The sequence below is a fragment of the Lissotriton vulgaris genome, chromosome 2_2 (genome assembly GCF_964263255.1).
Source record: "Lissotriton vulgaris chromosome 2_2, aLisVul1.2, whole genome shotgun sequence".
NCBI classification, from domain to species: domain Eukaryota; kingdom Metazoa; phylum Chordata; class Amphibia; order Caudata; family Salamandridae; genus Lissotriton; species Lissotriton vulgaris.
In genome coordinates this window covers 30885596-30902075 of record NC_141688.1, presented here as the reverse complement: position 1 = coordinate 30902075, position 16480 = coordinate 30885596, and the positions used below count along the sequence as shown (strand labels likewise).

The 16480-nt window shown below is 47.2% G+C and overlaps 1 protein-coding gene across 2 annotated transcripts; it reads right to left on the bottom strand.

Moving 5' to 3' along the window:
• Window positions 1-59: 59 nt before the first annotated feature.
• On the bottom strand, window positions 60-13492 carry SENP8 (SUMO peptidase family member, NEDD8 specific). 2 transcript variants are annotated; one of them, XM_086959234.1, is made up of 2 exons: window positions 13428-13492; window positions 60-1181 (listed from the first exon to the last, which is right to left on the bottom strand). In XM_086959234.1, the coding sequence occupies exon 2, from the start codon at window positions 1159-1161 to the stop codon at window positions 535-537; it is 627 nt and encodes a 208-aa protein (XP_086815360.1). In that variant the 5' UTR covers window positions 1162-1181; window positions 13428-13492; the 3' UTR covers window positions 60-534. The 2 variants fall into 2 exon arrangements, with proteins under 2 accessions (XP_086815360.1, XP_086815359.1); XM_086959233.1 differs by having other exon boundaries at window positions 13373-13462.
• Between the last annotated feature and the right edge of the window lie 2988 nt (window positions 13493-16480).

The window sequence follows — 16480 nt, the reverse complement described above, 5'->3', positions numbered from 1 at the left end:
CAGAACAAATTATTACAGGGCGCCGGAAAATATATGTAAATACACAAACGCCAGAAAGGTAGGTTTTTCAACACACTTTATAGCAGATTGTCACTCAATGTAAACAGTGGTTATCCAACGCAACACTTCCCTAACTCTATGCAGACATCCTGTACCATGATATTCCATATGGCTGTCTCTTGGCTGTTCTTGAACTCTCTCACACGCATACACACCCTGTAATGCAAAGAACATAGCCTTAGACTTCAAAACTCCGGGTATCTCATCCATGAATGTCACACCTCCTTCTCTGCTTTATCTCGGACCATGAGATGATGGGGGGAGTAATGTAATGGGAGCAGTCATTCACGAGGGGGGAAGACATGGGATTAGTAGCCAATTGTGCTCAAGTTTTTTTCACCCCTAAAGAAAAATTTTCATGGTTGATCATGGAGTCGATTATGCAGAAGGGCCATTTGTCTGCACAGCATGCCCTGTAAAGGCACCTATAGTTGGGGATGGAGAAACGCTTACATGATAGGTTGGGTCAGAAGGTCACTTTCCTGCCATTTGCTTCACACGCTCTTTCCACTCCGCTCTTTTTTGTGTGATGTAGGATGGAGTAAGGAGCTGCAGCAGAGGTTTAGTTCGCCCCCTCAGGTACTCCTCACAAAGGGCCTCAGTAGTACAGATCACATACATGCCACAATCATAGCTGTTCTGCTGTGCAGGAGCCTGCTCCTCCACAAAGGTACCTTTGCCCAAAAATGCCTCCAACTTCTCAGCTACCTGTCTTGCATGAACAGAGTTATTTTTGCTGTACGAGTCATAATGCACAAAGCAATTCTTGTCGCGGATATACACAAGCAGACTCCAATGCGTCCCACCTGCTGCCTCGTTGGAGTTATCATTGATGGCCAAAAATACAATCCTCTTCCGCGGCAGGGCCAATGGTTCGAGAAAGATAGCCACCTCCTCTGGACTGCTGGCACACTTGATAAACTGAACCACCTCAGGACTGACAAAACAGACATGCTCTGCATAGTCTTTGTACTGCTCACTGGCAAAGTACTCATAGGTGAAACCAATCACATGATCATTGAGCCAACTGGGAGGGTCAAGCAGCGATACATCGGATTGGCGCAGCAAACTGTCGAGGTAACTGAGAACAACAGGATCCATTATTTGGAGGGAGGCAGAAGCTGTAGGGAAAAGACAGTAAAAGGTATATATACATAAATATATGAAATGCATCTGTCAGATGTCAACCGTCCCCCAAAGAGAAGCAAAGGCAGACCAACATATTTTTTTTTAAGATATGGAGGTTTATTTTATGGATGGGTGCACATGCTACACTGGTTGAACAATACAGGTCTGATCAAGAAATCTTTGAGCAGAATGGAATTTACAACATGTGTATGCAAACAAAACTATTTTGAAAGCAAAAGATAAAACAAGTGATATGGTACCCTGCTTGGACACTTAGATCTCTTTCTCCGGTAATGAGATTTTCAAAGACAATTAAAGAACTAGATGTGTACAGATATTTGATGTCACTAAGTCCCTTTCAAACCCCCTCTTCCACCTCACTCACTCTTGGGTTTAAGTATCAGGTGACAACTATTGGCACAAACCTATAGACAACCAGGTGCACAGGTCACAGAGCTTAAAGTAAAAGAGGAGTTAGGTGTGGTGCAGGCAATTGTGGGCTGCCAAAGTTAGTATCAACTTAAAATATTAAAATTCATCAGGAAATTAACAGAAAATATAGCGACTTCACCTGCACTAAAAAGCCCATGAGCCCCAATTACCTAGGCAGTGCGTTCTTATTAAACCATCAATGTACCTCAAACAGAAGAGGGCGTCTGTATGTTGCCGTCAACAACAACAGCGAGCATCTGGAAAGCTAAACAACAAAAAACACCAGCAAAAGCCCATTTACCTCATGCCTTCACAACCGTCGCCATGATCCCTGTGCATTACATTTACAATGGACATTATCGAGATGCCATCTACAAGGGCAACTTCTGACTCGGGTGGCAGTGGGGTTTGAATTCACCTCCACATAGTCATGCAAAACAGAAGAAGGATGGTAAAATTACATCAGGGATGGGCTCTCCTGTGTCCTGCCTGCCCATAGTAATTTTGCAAGCAAGCCCCACTCCCTTAAGAGAAGGCTAAACTTAACTGTGTGCCAGTGAACTGATATTGGCCTACCCACGAGCAAAGGGAGAGGTTGTATCCCTAGCTGTGACATGCAGTACATTGCCCACTTATTGCTATGCTAGAAATCATCTGGATTCAGGTTTCAGTCCACCACCTTTCCATCTCCAGTATTAACCATCTCTTCAGAGCAGTGGTGAAAGTGGGCGGGATCGGAGAGGCACGACGTGCCCGTACTTTTTTGATTTATGAAATACCTACTTTTTGTAAACATACAACTGTCCAGGGATGGTTAATTCCGACAGATCAAATGCTTCAGCTCAAGTGTCATTCAGTGAGTCTCCTGTTCTGGGAAACTGAAGCCAGGCAGATAGCTAAACAAGCCTTCTTGCCAGTGTGTCTGCTTGCATGAAGAAATGCAAATGTGCGCTACAAGTTCATCTACAAATGCAAATGTAAAGGATGCTTTGGAGTCAGTATTGGCATTAATTTATCTAATCACTCAAAGATTTAGGATGATAGATTCATCATTTTGGAATGGTAGTGCAAAGAGTTAACAACTGAGCTGTGAGGGGCGGGCTTTTAATTGCAATTGTATTTATATAGCGTTTAAACACCCCAGGAGGTGTTGAAGGGACAGTAATGTAAACAAAAAATTGCATTGCATACAATCTGGGTATTACTAAAATCTATATATTGGAAACACAGTTTTATCTTAAACCTTTTTGCACATTTTGATGCAGTCTATTTTATACGGTATGTAATGCAAGTTTAAAATACTTACATATTCACTGTGCTTTCTGTCACAGGTTGTGACCTTGTTGCACTAAAAATACACAAATCACTATTCTCCACTGCACCAACCAAAATGTAATTATATGGCTTTCCGATTACACACAGACTTCTGCAGTGCATTAACTAATAGACGTCTCATAACATTATATAATGCATGTCCCGAATAATAACTGTTTTAATTTATTTTTCACTTAAGCTGCGCATTGTTCTATATATAGCTTCCTGACGGTGAAAGAAAAAAATAGCGTACAGAAGTGTTAGTTTAAAACCACACCTTTGACTCCAAACTTTCACTCACTGACCCAGACCCCACTGCATGCATCATCACAGTCCCCATACTTTTTGTAATACACTTTGACCGCTGCTTCAGAGCTAGATCTGGGGTGGAGGTGGACCTGCCTGTTAATAGATGACCTTTCTAGTGGCGACATGTCAAGTCTTTGAGCGCAGCAGGGTATTTCCCCATATTCCTGTAGATCAAACCAGGATAAATAGCAATCCAATCCCTGCAACCCTGCCATTAATGGCTAGGCCAGAGCCCAAACACTAGGATGGCGAAAATGGCAGTCGCCTCGACGCTCCTTCACACACTCTAACCTGACCAAAAGTTAACATATAACCTCCACTCAAATACTCTTACTTCAAACCCACACCGAATCCAAACTCGGTCCTTCACCAGATTCAGATCATGCCAACTGACTGCTGCACCTGGCTCCTGGGCTGGATATCTGCGCTCTCTCAGACCAAACCACACAGGGACATAGCTCCAGGGGGAGTTTGTGGGTGTTAACACCCCACCCCTTACAAATGTTTTCAGTGGTAAATAGTTGGCTGCAAGTGGAAACAGCCTAAACCACGCAGTCTAAACAATGGGTGGCTTAACAACGATGGCGGAACCATGCAGTCTATACTACGCATATGCCTTTACAACACGTATCTGTGGTTTCGACGTGCGTAGTAGTTCAATGCTCTAGACTCGGGCGAAGGGTCGGACTGGGTGGAGGAGACTTCCTGCCCAGATGAGGTATGGACGGACGGAGTGGCTTGGTAATAAATAAACAAAGTTCAATTTTTTTTACTATATACTTTGAATGGTGGAGAGGCCGTTTTTAGGGCTCAGGGTGGGGGGTCGGAGTTGAGTTGTGGGGTGAAGGTTTTAGGGCTAAGGGTGGGGTCGAGTACTGGGTTAAAGATTTAGGGCTGAGGGCGGGGCTGTTGTAGTGCTCAGGGTGGGGGGTAGTCGGGTAGTGTTCTGGGATGGAGGATTTAGGGCTTAGGGCAGTGGGGGGTGAGTTCAGGGGTGAAGGTTTTAGGGCTCAAGGAGTCCGGGTCAAGTTCTGGGGTGAAGGATTTAGGGCTTAGGTAAGGGGAGGTCAGGGTCTATTTCAAGCGTGGGGCCGGGTTTTAGGGCTCAAGGCGCTGGGCTAAGGTCTGATTTAAGTATTCAGGGCAGGGGAGCTGGAGACCAGGGCACAACCTTAACAACATATATGCTTTTACTAAAATACCATTACAACTAAATTTGTTGTAAAAGTAAGCGTGGTTAAAACACAGTCATTGTTAAGACCTTGTTGTTCAGGCATGCGTGGTTGGGAATTGTGTGCTTGTAAAATACAACCGGATGCAAGTGCTTTTAGTCAGGTAGTATGAAGTGTTTGTCGGATTTCACCTGAAATTTCTACATGCCCAGACTGACAAAAACACACACGCTCTCTCCTATGTTTGTAAAGCCTAAGGAAATGTTGAATTTGTTTTAAGCACCCCTACCAATCCGCCCTCCTCTTCCGTTACACATTTTTTGGGGTGGACAGACTTCACTGAGTTACGCTCCACTCACCCAAAACTGAAAGATGTCTGCATTTGCCAAACTCTAGCTCCAAATCTCGGTTCTGGATCACTCAGGAGGTGAGACCATAATGTAAAACAACAAAAACCACAACAATAGACGTGCACGCCTAAATGGAAAAGACTAACAACCCAGTCAAGCTTCCAGTCAGAAACTTCACTTCAGCATCAATATTGTGGGGGAGGATGACCATCAAATAAAGTCTCCAGAACAGAGGAACTCTTTTGTGCTGTACAGCTGCAACTAAAGGTATGCTTTTCCATCAGAACTCCTCCACGGAAATACCAATATGTGCTTACAAAATGGAAGGCTGCTCCGCTTCAGTCACAAATCTCACTCACATTGTGGGTTTACTGTTTTTTTTCCCACATGACGACAACAGACCGGACGATTCACCTTTTGATTTTCCCATGCAGGATTAACATACCTGCCAGTTCTTCAGTCGGTTCCAGTGCATCATACTGGACCACCACATACTGGTTTTAGACAAGAAACATTAGCTTTGGTGCTTTGATAAAATTTTGATAATTCTTCATGTTTAATAATTGCTTCCTGATTGGGGAGTGCTTTGATAGGATTGCGTCGCATGTTGAATAGTATATTTGACGGATACGGCCCAAAACCTATTTCGTTTTTTTGGGTCGATACATAGATGTTAATTGTTCTTTGTTAGAATTGGGGGTCTATGGTTGGCACAGGTATGCACTTGTGACAAGCAGGGACCCTCTCCTCTAAGTTAGGGCAGAGGACTTACTCCTAGGAATAACCCCTGCTCACCCTCTAGGCGGCTTGGCGTGAGCAGACGAGGCTAATCTACAGAGTACACAGGGTTAAGCATTTAGTGCAACACACACAATAAATCACCAACCCACCACAGAGGGACACAAGACTGCAGTTCTGTAAAAATATATATGCTTTTATATATAGAAACTCTCAAGCAGGCTTTGATTACAGGATTGGCAGTTAAAAACGGTCCAGTTACTTGCAAAATGCAGCCACAGTTCTTAAAGGCAATGTTCTATACTTAAAGGAGTTCAAAGGTTCTAAAAACGGCTTCCCAGGGTTGCAGGCAATATCTCACACTTGGATGCGCTGTTCGTTGCGGCCTGAACGCCTCGTAGCGCTTCTCTACGCATCATACGAGGCTCAAGGGGAAGGCCCTGCTGAATCTCCTGCGTCCCGCGTGAGACGCGTACACCACGGCTGATCTGGACCAGGGGGTACGAGTCGTACGAAGCTTGTGCGACTCGTACCTTCAGGCGGAGGGGCACAAATGTTTCACAATTGCCAGCGGGGTGTGCGCACAGCTCGAGGCGTACCAGGGGCCTCAGGTCAAACAGGCAGTGCGAGGCGAGATTCGCACAGCGCACAAGTCGAGGCGTACCAGGGGCCTGAAGGCACACAGGCGGTGCGAGTCGTAGTGATAGAATGCGACTCGTACCGCGATTTGATTGACAGTACCTTTGATCTTGGGGGTCAGGCGGACAAAAGCAGGCGTAGAGGGGACGTCCCACGTCACGGTGCGGTCTTCCTTTGTGGCGAGCTACGACTATGGCCCAGCAGGTTCCATGTCTCGGAGGGCAGCGATGCGTTGGGGGCGGCTCTTGACTCAGCGTCCGTCCCGGTCTTGAAGAGGGAGGGGGCGGCGGCTTAAGGTGAATCCAGTGGCGAGGCGCTGTCAGCAGGGCGTTGTCCTGGAGAGGCGAGCTCCGGTGCAGTCGGTCTTCAAGGTGTGCTCTGCAGCTCGGGGGCCACAGACTCACGTTGTTTGGACCGCACGGTCCTTCCTTGCGGTGCGAGCTCCGGCTCGAGGTGGCAGCAGGTTGCGGTGTTCAGGCCAGGCGGGGCAGGCCTTCACTGTGCTAGTTGCGACGCAGTCGGGCAGAGGTCTCTTTGCTCGGCAGGAGGGGGGGCGCACGGGCTCTCAGAGTGCGGGACAGATTCCCAGGCGCACTCAGGTCTCCGGGGTCCGCGCTGAAGGGGGAAATAACACCAGCAGCAGCTTCCTTCTTCAAAGGTAGGGGTAGCGCCCACTGTTCCTGGGGCGCAGTTCAGGGGGCAAGTTCACAAGCAAGCCCTTGGAGATTGTTTAAAATGCACAAGTGAATAAAAAGTCTCTCAGTCTTTTCTTCCTCTCTCCTTCTTGCAGCAAGGCACCCACCACAGGCCAGGATTAGAGACAGTAGTCCTCCATGTAGCTTTCCCAGGTCCTTCTCTTCAGGCAGAGTTTCTTCTTGGCGTCAACAGGATCTGATTTCTTAGGAGCAGGGCTCCTACTTTTATACACAATTTCTTTTGTTCTCCCAGGCCGGGGGGGCTTTGCCTAATCCAGTCAGTCTCTGAGCACTTTGTTTTTCAAGCTCTGGCTTCTTCTTTCAGTTTGCAGAGCACGGACCTCAGACGCTCCGCAGGAGGTGGAGCCAGCATTGTCATGACAAGTACAGTCAGGAGCACTCTGTTGACAGTCTTCCCTCTTCCTGGACCAGGTGCAGGGCAGAGTCATCAGTCGCTCCCCAGGGGGCGGAGCCAGCATTGTGGTGGCAGAGCACAGCCCTATTCAGAGTCAAGGGGCACTCCCCCCACCCATCCTGGTGTAATCTCTCTATTCACCACCTGTCAAACCCAGCCTGTCCCCTGGAATTCCCCAGCCCGGTCGCACACAGAAACCAGACAGCAGATACACATCAGAGAAGAGGCGGGCTGAAATGGTTAGGAAAGCAAATACTAACTTTCTAAAAGTAGTATTTGCAAACACAGGATATTAAAATAAACTTTACTAAAAGAAGTATTTTATTATTCTGAGTTCAGGCATACTAAACTTGACTTTCTACCATGCTCTCTGAGTCTGTTGGGATTATAGAGTGTAATAATTCCAGCAGCCCATTCTGGCCTATGGAGAGTAGGCAGCCTTACAATAGTGAAAAATGAAAATGGCTGTAATTCACTATTAGGACATGCCACACACATCAGGGCTTGTCCTACCTTATGCTTACAATGCACCCTGCCCTTGGGCCTACCATAGGGGTGACTAATATGAAGTTAAGGGAAGGTTTAGGGACTGGCAAGTAAGTGTACTTGCGCAGTTAGCATGACAGTACCAGACTGCACGCAGGTTCCGCAATGGCAGACCTAGACACATTTTACTAGGCCGCTTCTGTGGGTGGCACAACCAGTGCTGCAGGGCCACCACCAGCATTTGTATTTACAAGCCCTGGCACTCATGGTGCACTTTACTGGGGACTGACAGTAAACCAAATAAGTTGATCATGGAAATCAATCACATATACCATTTATCCAGGTAGAGCATATGCACTTTAGCACTGGTCAGCAGTGGTAAAGTGCCCAGAGTCATTAAACCAACAAAAACAGGTCAGAGAGAATATTGGAGGAAGGCAAAAAGTTCAGGGATGACCCTGCAGAGTGGGCCATGTCCAACATTCTTGAACTTAACCGTGAAAGTACTTACAGCACGTGTTATTTCGGAACTCAGATATTGATCTTTGTGAGCAGGAATATTCCAGTAGTCCATTGCCGTTGCCCTGAGGAAGTTCCCAGTGAGGGAAAGAAACACGTTGGCTGAGTGCCTTTTGTTTGCAAATCTTAAAATTTGAAATAAAGAAATATATTTTAACACTACAACTGGATTATTGGACTTAATGAGCTGCGCACCCCCTTTTTCAGAAGCCTAAACGGAAAAGCCTAACAAGCCAGCCAAGCTTCCAGTCAGAAACTTCACTGCAGCATCAATATTGTGGGGGAAGATGATCATTAAAAAAAATCTGCAGAAAAGAGGATTTCTTGTGTACTGTACAGCTGCAACAGAAGGTATGCTTTTCCCTCGGAATCATTCACGGAAGTATCAAAATGTGCTGACAAAATGGAAGGCCGCTTCAGTCACAAATCTCACTAACATTGTGGATATACTGTTTGTTTTTGCATCTTCCTTTCTGTAATGAGCAGTAAGTGATTGGGTATCAAGTCAGCCTCCCCCACCTTACACCACCAGCCATACACCCACACTGTTCCACTCCGTGAGTCCCTGACCTTGGAGTCTTCTTCGCTCTTACTCCCTCTCTGCTGTGCACAGCTCGTGGACGATGCTCCCAGCCGGCAGCTCCAGTGGCATGTGAGCTTCAGGCCGCCATGACAGGATCAGGCAGCTCGCCAGGAAAATTCTCCAGTCTGGAACAGGAAGGATGTAATGGTACGTTTTTAGGTCTCGCCTGAGCCAGCGCATGCGCTGCTCTGGCGAGACATTTAGTGAGTGGTCTTTAAAACGCCAAACACAGCTTTTTGTGGCCTAGAGCGTGCAGTTACACGCACAGTTACGAGCAGAGGCGCCATCTGGCTTTCCTCTCTTGTCATGGCTCATTAAGTGCATCGCTCGCAGGCATCCTTTCAGCCATTGATCGCTTTCACTTTGACGGCCGTGTCACTTTCACGGCAGCGCGGCCAATGCTTGTTTTTGTTTGTTTTTTAAAATTATTGCATCTCCACATTTCTGGCTGTGGTTCACTGGCTGTCACTTTAAGCCTCCAGCTTCCTACAGTTGTTGTCAAACTTGCTCCTGACACCGTACAAACTTTCCTATTGAGCAATGCTGATTGTCCTTTCCCTGTCCAAGTGCCCTTGCCCCTAGCTCCTTGTGACTCTGCTTTCACAACTTCTCTTCCTGTGCTTTATCTTCGGAGCCTAGCAAAACCTCGCTGCATGGCCTGCGCCTAATGTTTTCACGCGACCCTAATCGATTTATGTGAACTTATTTGTGGAAACGTGTTACAAAAGTGAAAGCTTTTCTTGAGAACGGTTTCTCATCCTTGTTTACTAAAAAAAAAAAAAAACGGTCTAAGATACTTTTAATATTAAAATCTCCAAAGCCATTTCAGAGTTTACGCGGGGTTCAAATTATTATGTGGGACAAACACTATGTTGTGGCGCTCTGCGTTAGCGCAGGGCCCATAATCGATCGTAAATGAACTCCAGAGTTTTTACAAGTGCTTTCTGCACAGATTACTGATTTTACACTTCATTAGAACACCTCCCCTCAGAACGTACCACCGATATGTATCGAGAACAGGGGTATAAACGCAGAAGTTCACAAAATATATTCTGTAAATGTATTTACATAGCGCTTACGACCCCTCACAAGGCACTGAACTCTTTTGCAGCCTTTCATTTTTCAAGGTCTCCACATCAACTCTATTCTGATGTTTTTATTTATAGGATGTTGTGCCTTGCACAAGTATGTGTTAATAAATAAAGGCAGATTCGAACATCAATCACTTCAGTATAGATATGGCATTCTGCTGCTTCCGAATTTGTTGTGTCGATAACACACCCCCTCAAAGCCTATTTAATGAGATGATGTGTCCCTGCACAGCTTTAACCCTTTGTGAGCAATGTGCACCCATTTGAGTGGTGCCCAAAATGGGTCTGTGCAGGTGGCTCCTGTGGGGTAATGCATCCAAGCAAACTGTTTGGTGGCTGCCAATGTTTTCCTTGGCAGAGGTTAGCTGGACCTTCTTTGTTTTAAGCATGCATTGTTTCCAGTTCAAGGAGGGGGCCCGGTTGGCACAGGCCAGCTTTCCTCTAAGAGCGCTGCTACCAAGATCGAATTGCTCTAAGCATACTCCTGAGGTGTGTGTCTGGTTGCGAACAGCTTCAGCTGTCTGTTGCAAGCTAATGTGTGATCAATGAGGGGCCACAGAATTTGGTAGGTGGTTACACTGTGACGTTGTCTTTACACTATGGCTTTGGTGATGTGGCCAAGTACTTGGAGTGAGTGCAGATCTGTCAACAGTAGAAGCAGCTTCAGGAGTTTCACACTGGAGGCCAGTGGCCCTGCTAGCTGCACTTCTCCGTCCCTCTTCCACTGAAGACTGCTCTACCTGGGGAATTCTATGCAGTTATTCACACAGTGCATTGGATTTGCCTTTGCTTGTTTAACTAGTGTATTGTTTTTTCAAGCTTCTTATTCCAAACCTTTTCGATTCCACATTACCGGTCGCGTTCTTGAGAGACTTACCAAAGTCTTGTCTGTCAAGTGAACAGTCGATTTGCAACTTTTTCTGAAATTGCACAATTAAGGTGCAATAAATTGAAACATTTAGTAATGAGGTTGGGTTTGTTTCTGAACTGTCAACTGCTCAAGTTTTAAGTAGATGGCAAATCAGTTCTTTACTTTATAATTACTTTAATCATTGTTTTATTAATGTTTTAACTAGAGTAGGGGCATGCATGGTCTACGAAAGATTTATAAACCAATATTTTTCAGTTGCACGCAAAACAAAGGAAAACAAAGCACATGTTTTCCCATCCTGAAGGGACTACATTGGCTATCATAGCATGCCCTCAGCCTCTTTCACACCAGCTTACAAGTGAATGAATAAAAGCGGATTTATATAGCTTGCAGCTAATCCTAGCCAATAGGACTCGCCTTTGGGAACTTATAAGCAGGGCTCGAGTCGGGGTACCACGCGGGTGGACGGCATCCCCCCACTTATTTTAAGGGGTTTTACCGGGGGGACGCCGTCCCCCCTGTGCAAAAGCTGGACTTCCGATTATGTGGAGTTACTCACCTGCATCTCGCATCTGGAGCGAGAAGGGAGGAGCCACCCACTCACCTCCCCTCCTCCCCCAATCACAAGCGACGGGGTTTCTATTATTGATAATTACACACGCCCCCAACACCTTGCATCACTTGGGGGAGTGGGGGCGGGGCGCATTGGGGGCTCTCTGAGCTGCTCCTACTACCTTCCAGATTTCTTTATCACTCGGCGGGGGTGAGAGGGGAGGGCGAGATTCAGAGTCTTGAAGTGGCAGAATAAAGAGCCCCCCCCTTTACAAATGAGAGGGCGCTTCCATCGCTAATTATCATTTCATCCCTCCCCATATATGAACTCGCGGAAGACCCGAGGAATCCTTGCCCCCTCTTCAGGGCTGACATTCATACCTGCGTCGCGAGGGCGTCCAATGATGGCTAAAGTGCGCCCCCACCCCCATACACACACGGTCACATACACACATCTTCTCTGTCCCTCCACACCCCTGAAAATCCAGAACAGGTGCCAATAATCACATTCCCATGACCAATTAACCTGGAAGTTGAAGAAGAAGAAAAATATTGAAAAACTGCCCCGCCTGCATCCCTATCGCTAATCCCCCCCCTGCTCCCGGCCCTTGCACCTTTTGTGACGTCACTTCCTGTTGTGACATCACTTCCGGTGACAGCGTCCCCCCACTTCTTTTTTTAGGACTTGTGCCCTGCTTATAAGTATTTAGTTCTGCAGCACAATATCCTTACTGCAACAACATTAACTGTTGCATGGCTAAACACTTATAACGTCCCAAAGGCAAGACCTATTGGCTATGCCAATGCTTGTTTAGTACTAGGTCATGGCAGCTAGGCCTAAACAGTAAAGCTACCAGTGTTGAGATGGTAATTAGGTTGAGCGGTAAACTCCACCCACTTGATGGCCAGCAGAGTTTTTTGCTAAACTTTGCACTGTGCCGGAACAGAGAGTTGGAAAAAAGCAATGCGCTCCGCCGGCGGAGTGGAGTTTGCTGCCCAGTCTTATTTACAATGTCCCTTAAACTCCCTGAGATCTTGCTACTCATATAATGTGGTTTAACAAGGTGCCCCAGAGTGATTGTTGGGAAATCTGAAGCTCACATCACCCCTCCAACTAGTGACCAAGCTACGCCCCTGAATCCACATCACGATACTTGGGTGCATCATCACAATTTACCATACGGTCCCAATTTACCCGGTCCTTACTTACATGTTAAACATAGTACAGCGTTCCCAGTCTCCAATCATACACACTGGAATATCCTTAAAATTAACGAATTGGGAATCTAAACTCATATCACATAAACTCATATCACTGGGATTCAGTTCCTGAGAGTATGTGGAGAGCAGTCACAGTGGAAAATTGGTGATGAGCTTAGAACTTCATATAGGGTGCAGTAACCTGCCCCTTTATGGCCCGTTTTACCAGTAGAGTGTCCACCTGCACCATAAGTACGCAATTACATTTTACATCCTCTTTTGAAGAGTAGCAAAATAATGTTTATGCTGTTCCACAACACCCTTTCATCCCTCCACTGCAGCCTCAACGTGCCCCCTTATATTCCTGTGCTGGGAGCCATCTCTCCTTCCCCATCGAGGTGAACACCTGTTAGCAAATAGGTTTATGCTTTTTAATCGCATAAATCTAGCTTTAGAGCAACACCCCATAGAACAAGGCGGGTTAGAGGAGTGAGGACAAAGTAAACAATCCAGTTTGTAGCACTGCTGACGTACACTACTAATGCAGCTCAACGCAGCATCCAGGAAGCGCTGGTACTCTAACCAGCTCCATTAATGTTCCTCGTTGTGGCCTGCTACACCCCTGGTATTCAACTACTGTGATTCAGAGGCACAGCAATTAATATGACTGGCTCTTGTATAGCTATAGCAACCAGCTGCCATTTCCACGGTAGCAACAAGCCCTCTAGCAAAACCTTTTGTTTAAGTCGGCAGCTCCCCTTGTAAACAAAAAAAAGTGGGGAAAAACACAGAACCACAATAACCCGCTCGCTACTCACGTGGACAGTTCGCAAATTCAACCCAATATCCATTGCCTATTATTTATCCACTTACGGCGTACGTCCGTAATTTCACCGCTTCTGCGTCGCCAATCCTATGCTTCGAACATATTCTAAAAGTCGTTAGGGAGGTGAAAGCCAGTCGTATTATGTAAAGTGAGCTAGCATTGGAGGACGGCATGTACCTCAGCCAATCAAAGTACGTTAAATAATTTTCCGTTGCGCTTATTGGCTGTCGAATCGCAAGTGGTTCTAGTTTGTTAATAGTGTCAGCTCAGTTTAGCTGCTCAATACCAGGTGGCGGGCGCTGTTACAACACGTAGAATTTTAGAGGCTGCTGGTCAGTCAGAGATGAGGCCAGTCACTGAACTAGCTGGGCGGCGACGTGTGGTAACAGCCTGCGCAAACCTCGCCGATGTCACCGGTTTCTGAACGGAATGGGGAGGTCCATGCCAGGTAGTAATTTAAGCATCAGCAGGGCTGATTGGAGCAGGATTTACTGCGGCTGGTGAGTGGGATCACCGCCTGAGTGCATTTTCTACAGGCATGCCAGTTCCCCTACAAAGTATATCAGTTGTGTTAGTCAAGTTTGTTTAATAGAAGCACAAGTCTACGAAGTCCAGAATGCACTAGCTTTCTCACAAAATTCCGAGACTGGAAACTGTTGGCAATGACCTGGGGGGAGGACATTCCTGCACGATCACCAGTGGGGAATCACGGCCTTGCCCGAAAACCCTAAGTAAACCTGCCTACTGCCTTGGTCCAGAGTCAGCATGGACTTCGGAAGTTTCCCGATGGCAGCTTACTGCAGTGATAGTGTACAGTCATACGGAATATCCCGTGATAGAGTTGGTATAGTCCATCGCATTTTTGAAAGTGAAGGTAGTCTTAGAGAAAGTCTTCAAGCCTCCGAGACGAAGTCAAGACAGACAATGGGCCCCCAATGGTCGGACTTCCAGCAGTGCCTGCTATTGCTCAATATGAAGCATCGGAAGGTGACCCTACCGTGGCCCCAAGCAAATGGGGAAGTGGAACACTTTATGCACACATTGAATCGAGTGCGCTGCATAAGCGTGGAGCAGGGTGAAGATGCATAGCGCTTTCTGGGGGTTTATCGACAGAGTCCATATATGTTGCACAACGAACTGTGCCACCATGGATAAAAAATGTTTTTCTAGCAGACGCGTCAAGAATTTTCAATTCTATTAAGGACATGGAGGCGAGGATAATGCTTCTCTTTCTTTACTGAAAGGATACAGCAGCCAATAAACTTTAACTAGCATAACCCCAGAAGGACAACCCCCTCCATAGTATGCACCAATCATGTATCTGCAACACACATAACTGTCATTGTGCATTATTCTTCTTCCTCTTTGTGAACCATTAAACTCAGTCCTTTAACTTGACTGTTGAACCTGGAACGGCGCAGATTACACCATTGTCTCAAACCGGAATTCTAACCACAGGAACTTCTTTCGATGATCCCGATAGGACTCCATCTTGTACTCTCAAGTCGGTTTACTCTGGTCTCCTGAAAAGAGAGTATCAGTCGTAATATACCATTCATTAGGTTTAAAGTATTTTATTGAAGCAGGGTAAGGAAGGAAACAACAAAGTACATGAAAGAGAAAACCACAGGTGCCCTCATAATCAGTGCGTACGGTACATTAGATACATCAAAGCAATTCTTTCGCCACAATGGGCACCATCCTGCTTGTAAACACGGCTCGCGCACCTGTGGGTGGAGACAAAAAAGGGGGGAGGGGAAGGAAAGGGAAAAAAGGAAAAGGAAAAAAGGGTGGGGAAAACAATCCTGCCTCATTTCCTACCCAGCCAACAACCCCCCAACTCCCACACCTCGTCCCCACCCCCTGTACTGTGCCATCAACCACTCGCTCTCCCCTCGCAGCAACCTATCGTTTGCCCCGCTACCAGATGCCGGCTTAGACCAATCAAACAGGCGGGTCCGGCGGCGGTGTCAGCCGCAACAATCTGAGATACCTAGGGCAGGTGATTTCTTTGAATTCAGAGCACAACAGATTATGAAAAGGCGCCCACAACTCCTCAAAAGCATCTACGTCCCCTGTCACCACCAAGGACAGCTTCTCCATGCCAAGGACATGCCACAATCTGTGCAGCCAGCCGACAACAGTGGGGAGCGTGGTGGAGCGCCAGTGTATGAGTATGTTTTGTACAGCTGACCCCAAAGCTATCGCTGTCTACCCCTTTTAGATCTGAGAGGGTACATCAATCCATTCGGCAATCCCAATAGGACGTAGGCAGGGAACCGGGGCAGCTCTATCCCAAAACATTTGTCAACCTCATTGAGGACTTCCTCCCAGTAAGAAGCCAAAAGGGGACAGTCCCACAAGATATGAGTAAGCGTGCCATTCTGACCACAGTTACGCCAGCACGTCCCCGGTATTGATCTATCCATCTCATGTAGTTTCTCAGGAGTGCGATACCAATAGGTTGAAATTTTGGTGAAGGTCTCCGTGAGCCCCGTGTGATAGGCAGAGTGGCGCGCCCGGTAGGAGATGTGGTCCCATTCAGTATGACTCAGCACTCGACCAAGCTCCCGCTCCCAGCGCTCCCTACCCGGGTTGTGGATATGAAAGGGGGGGGGGGGCTGCAGCATCTTGTACAAATCGGAGATGAGCTTAGCGTCCGACGTGCGAGTGACGAGCCAGCGCTCGTACACCATGATCTCCCGGTCTGCCGTCGCGCGCACTTGAGGGTGTAGCGCCCAGTGGCGCGCCTGCATATACCGCATGCGCTCCGTCTCGGGGAGGCCATAATCCCGACGTAGGTCATGGAAGGGGACGACACCCTCCGGGCCATATAGATGATACAAGGTGTGGCAGCGGGCCGCCCGCCAGCGATCGTAGGCGCCAGGCTCCATACCCGGGCCAAAGTCCGGATTGCCAATCAGCGGCGTGAAGGGAGAGGGAAAGGTAGTGAGTTCATGCCTAGTAGCCACTGAGTCCCACACCCGAAGCGGGACCTGCGTCACAAAAGAGGCGTAAAGGTTAGGGGGCCGATGGGCCCGTCTCAGGAAAGGCACCTCCTGTAGCGTTCTGCCTGCTACCGCCTGGTCCTGAAACAGCC

Coding starts and splice junctions, on each gene's coding strand:
- SENP8 (XM_086959234.1), bottom strand. CDS start 1,161: ATGGATCCTGTTGTTCTCAGTTACCTCGACAGTTTGCTGCGCCAATCC.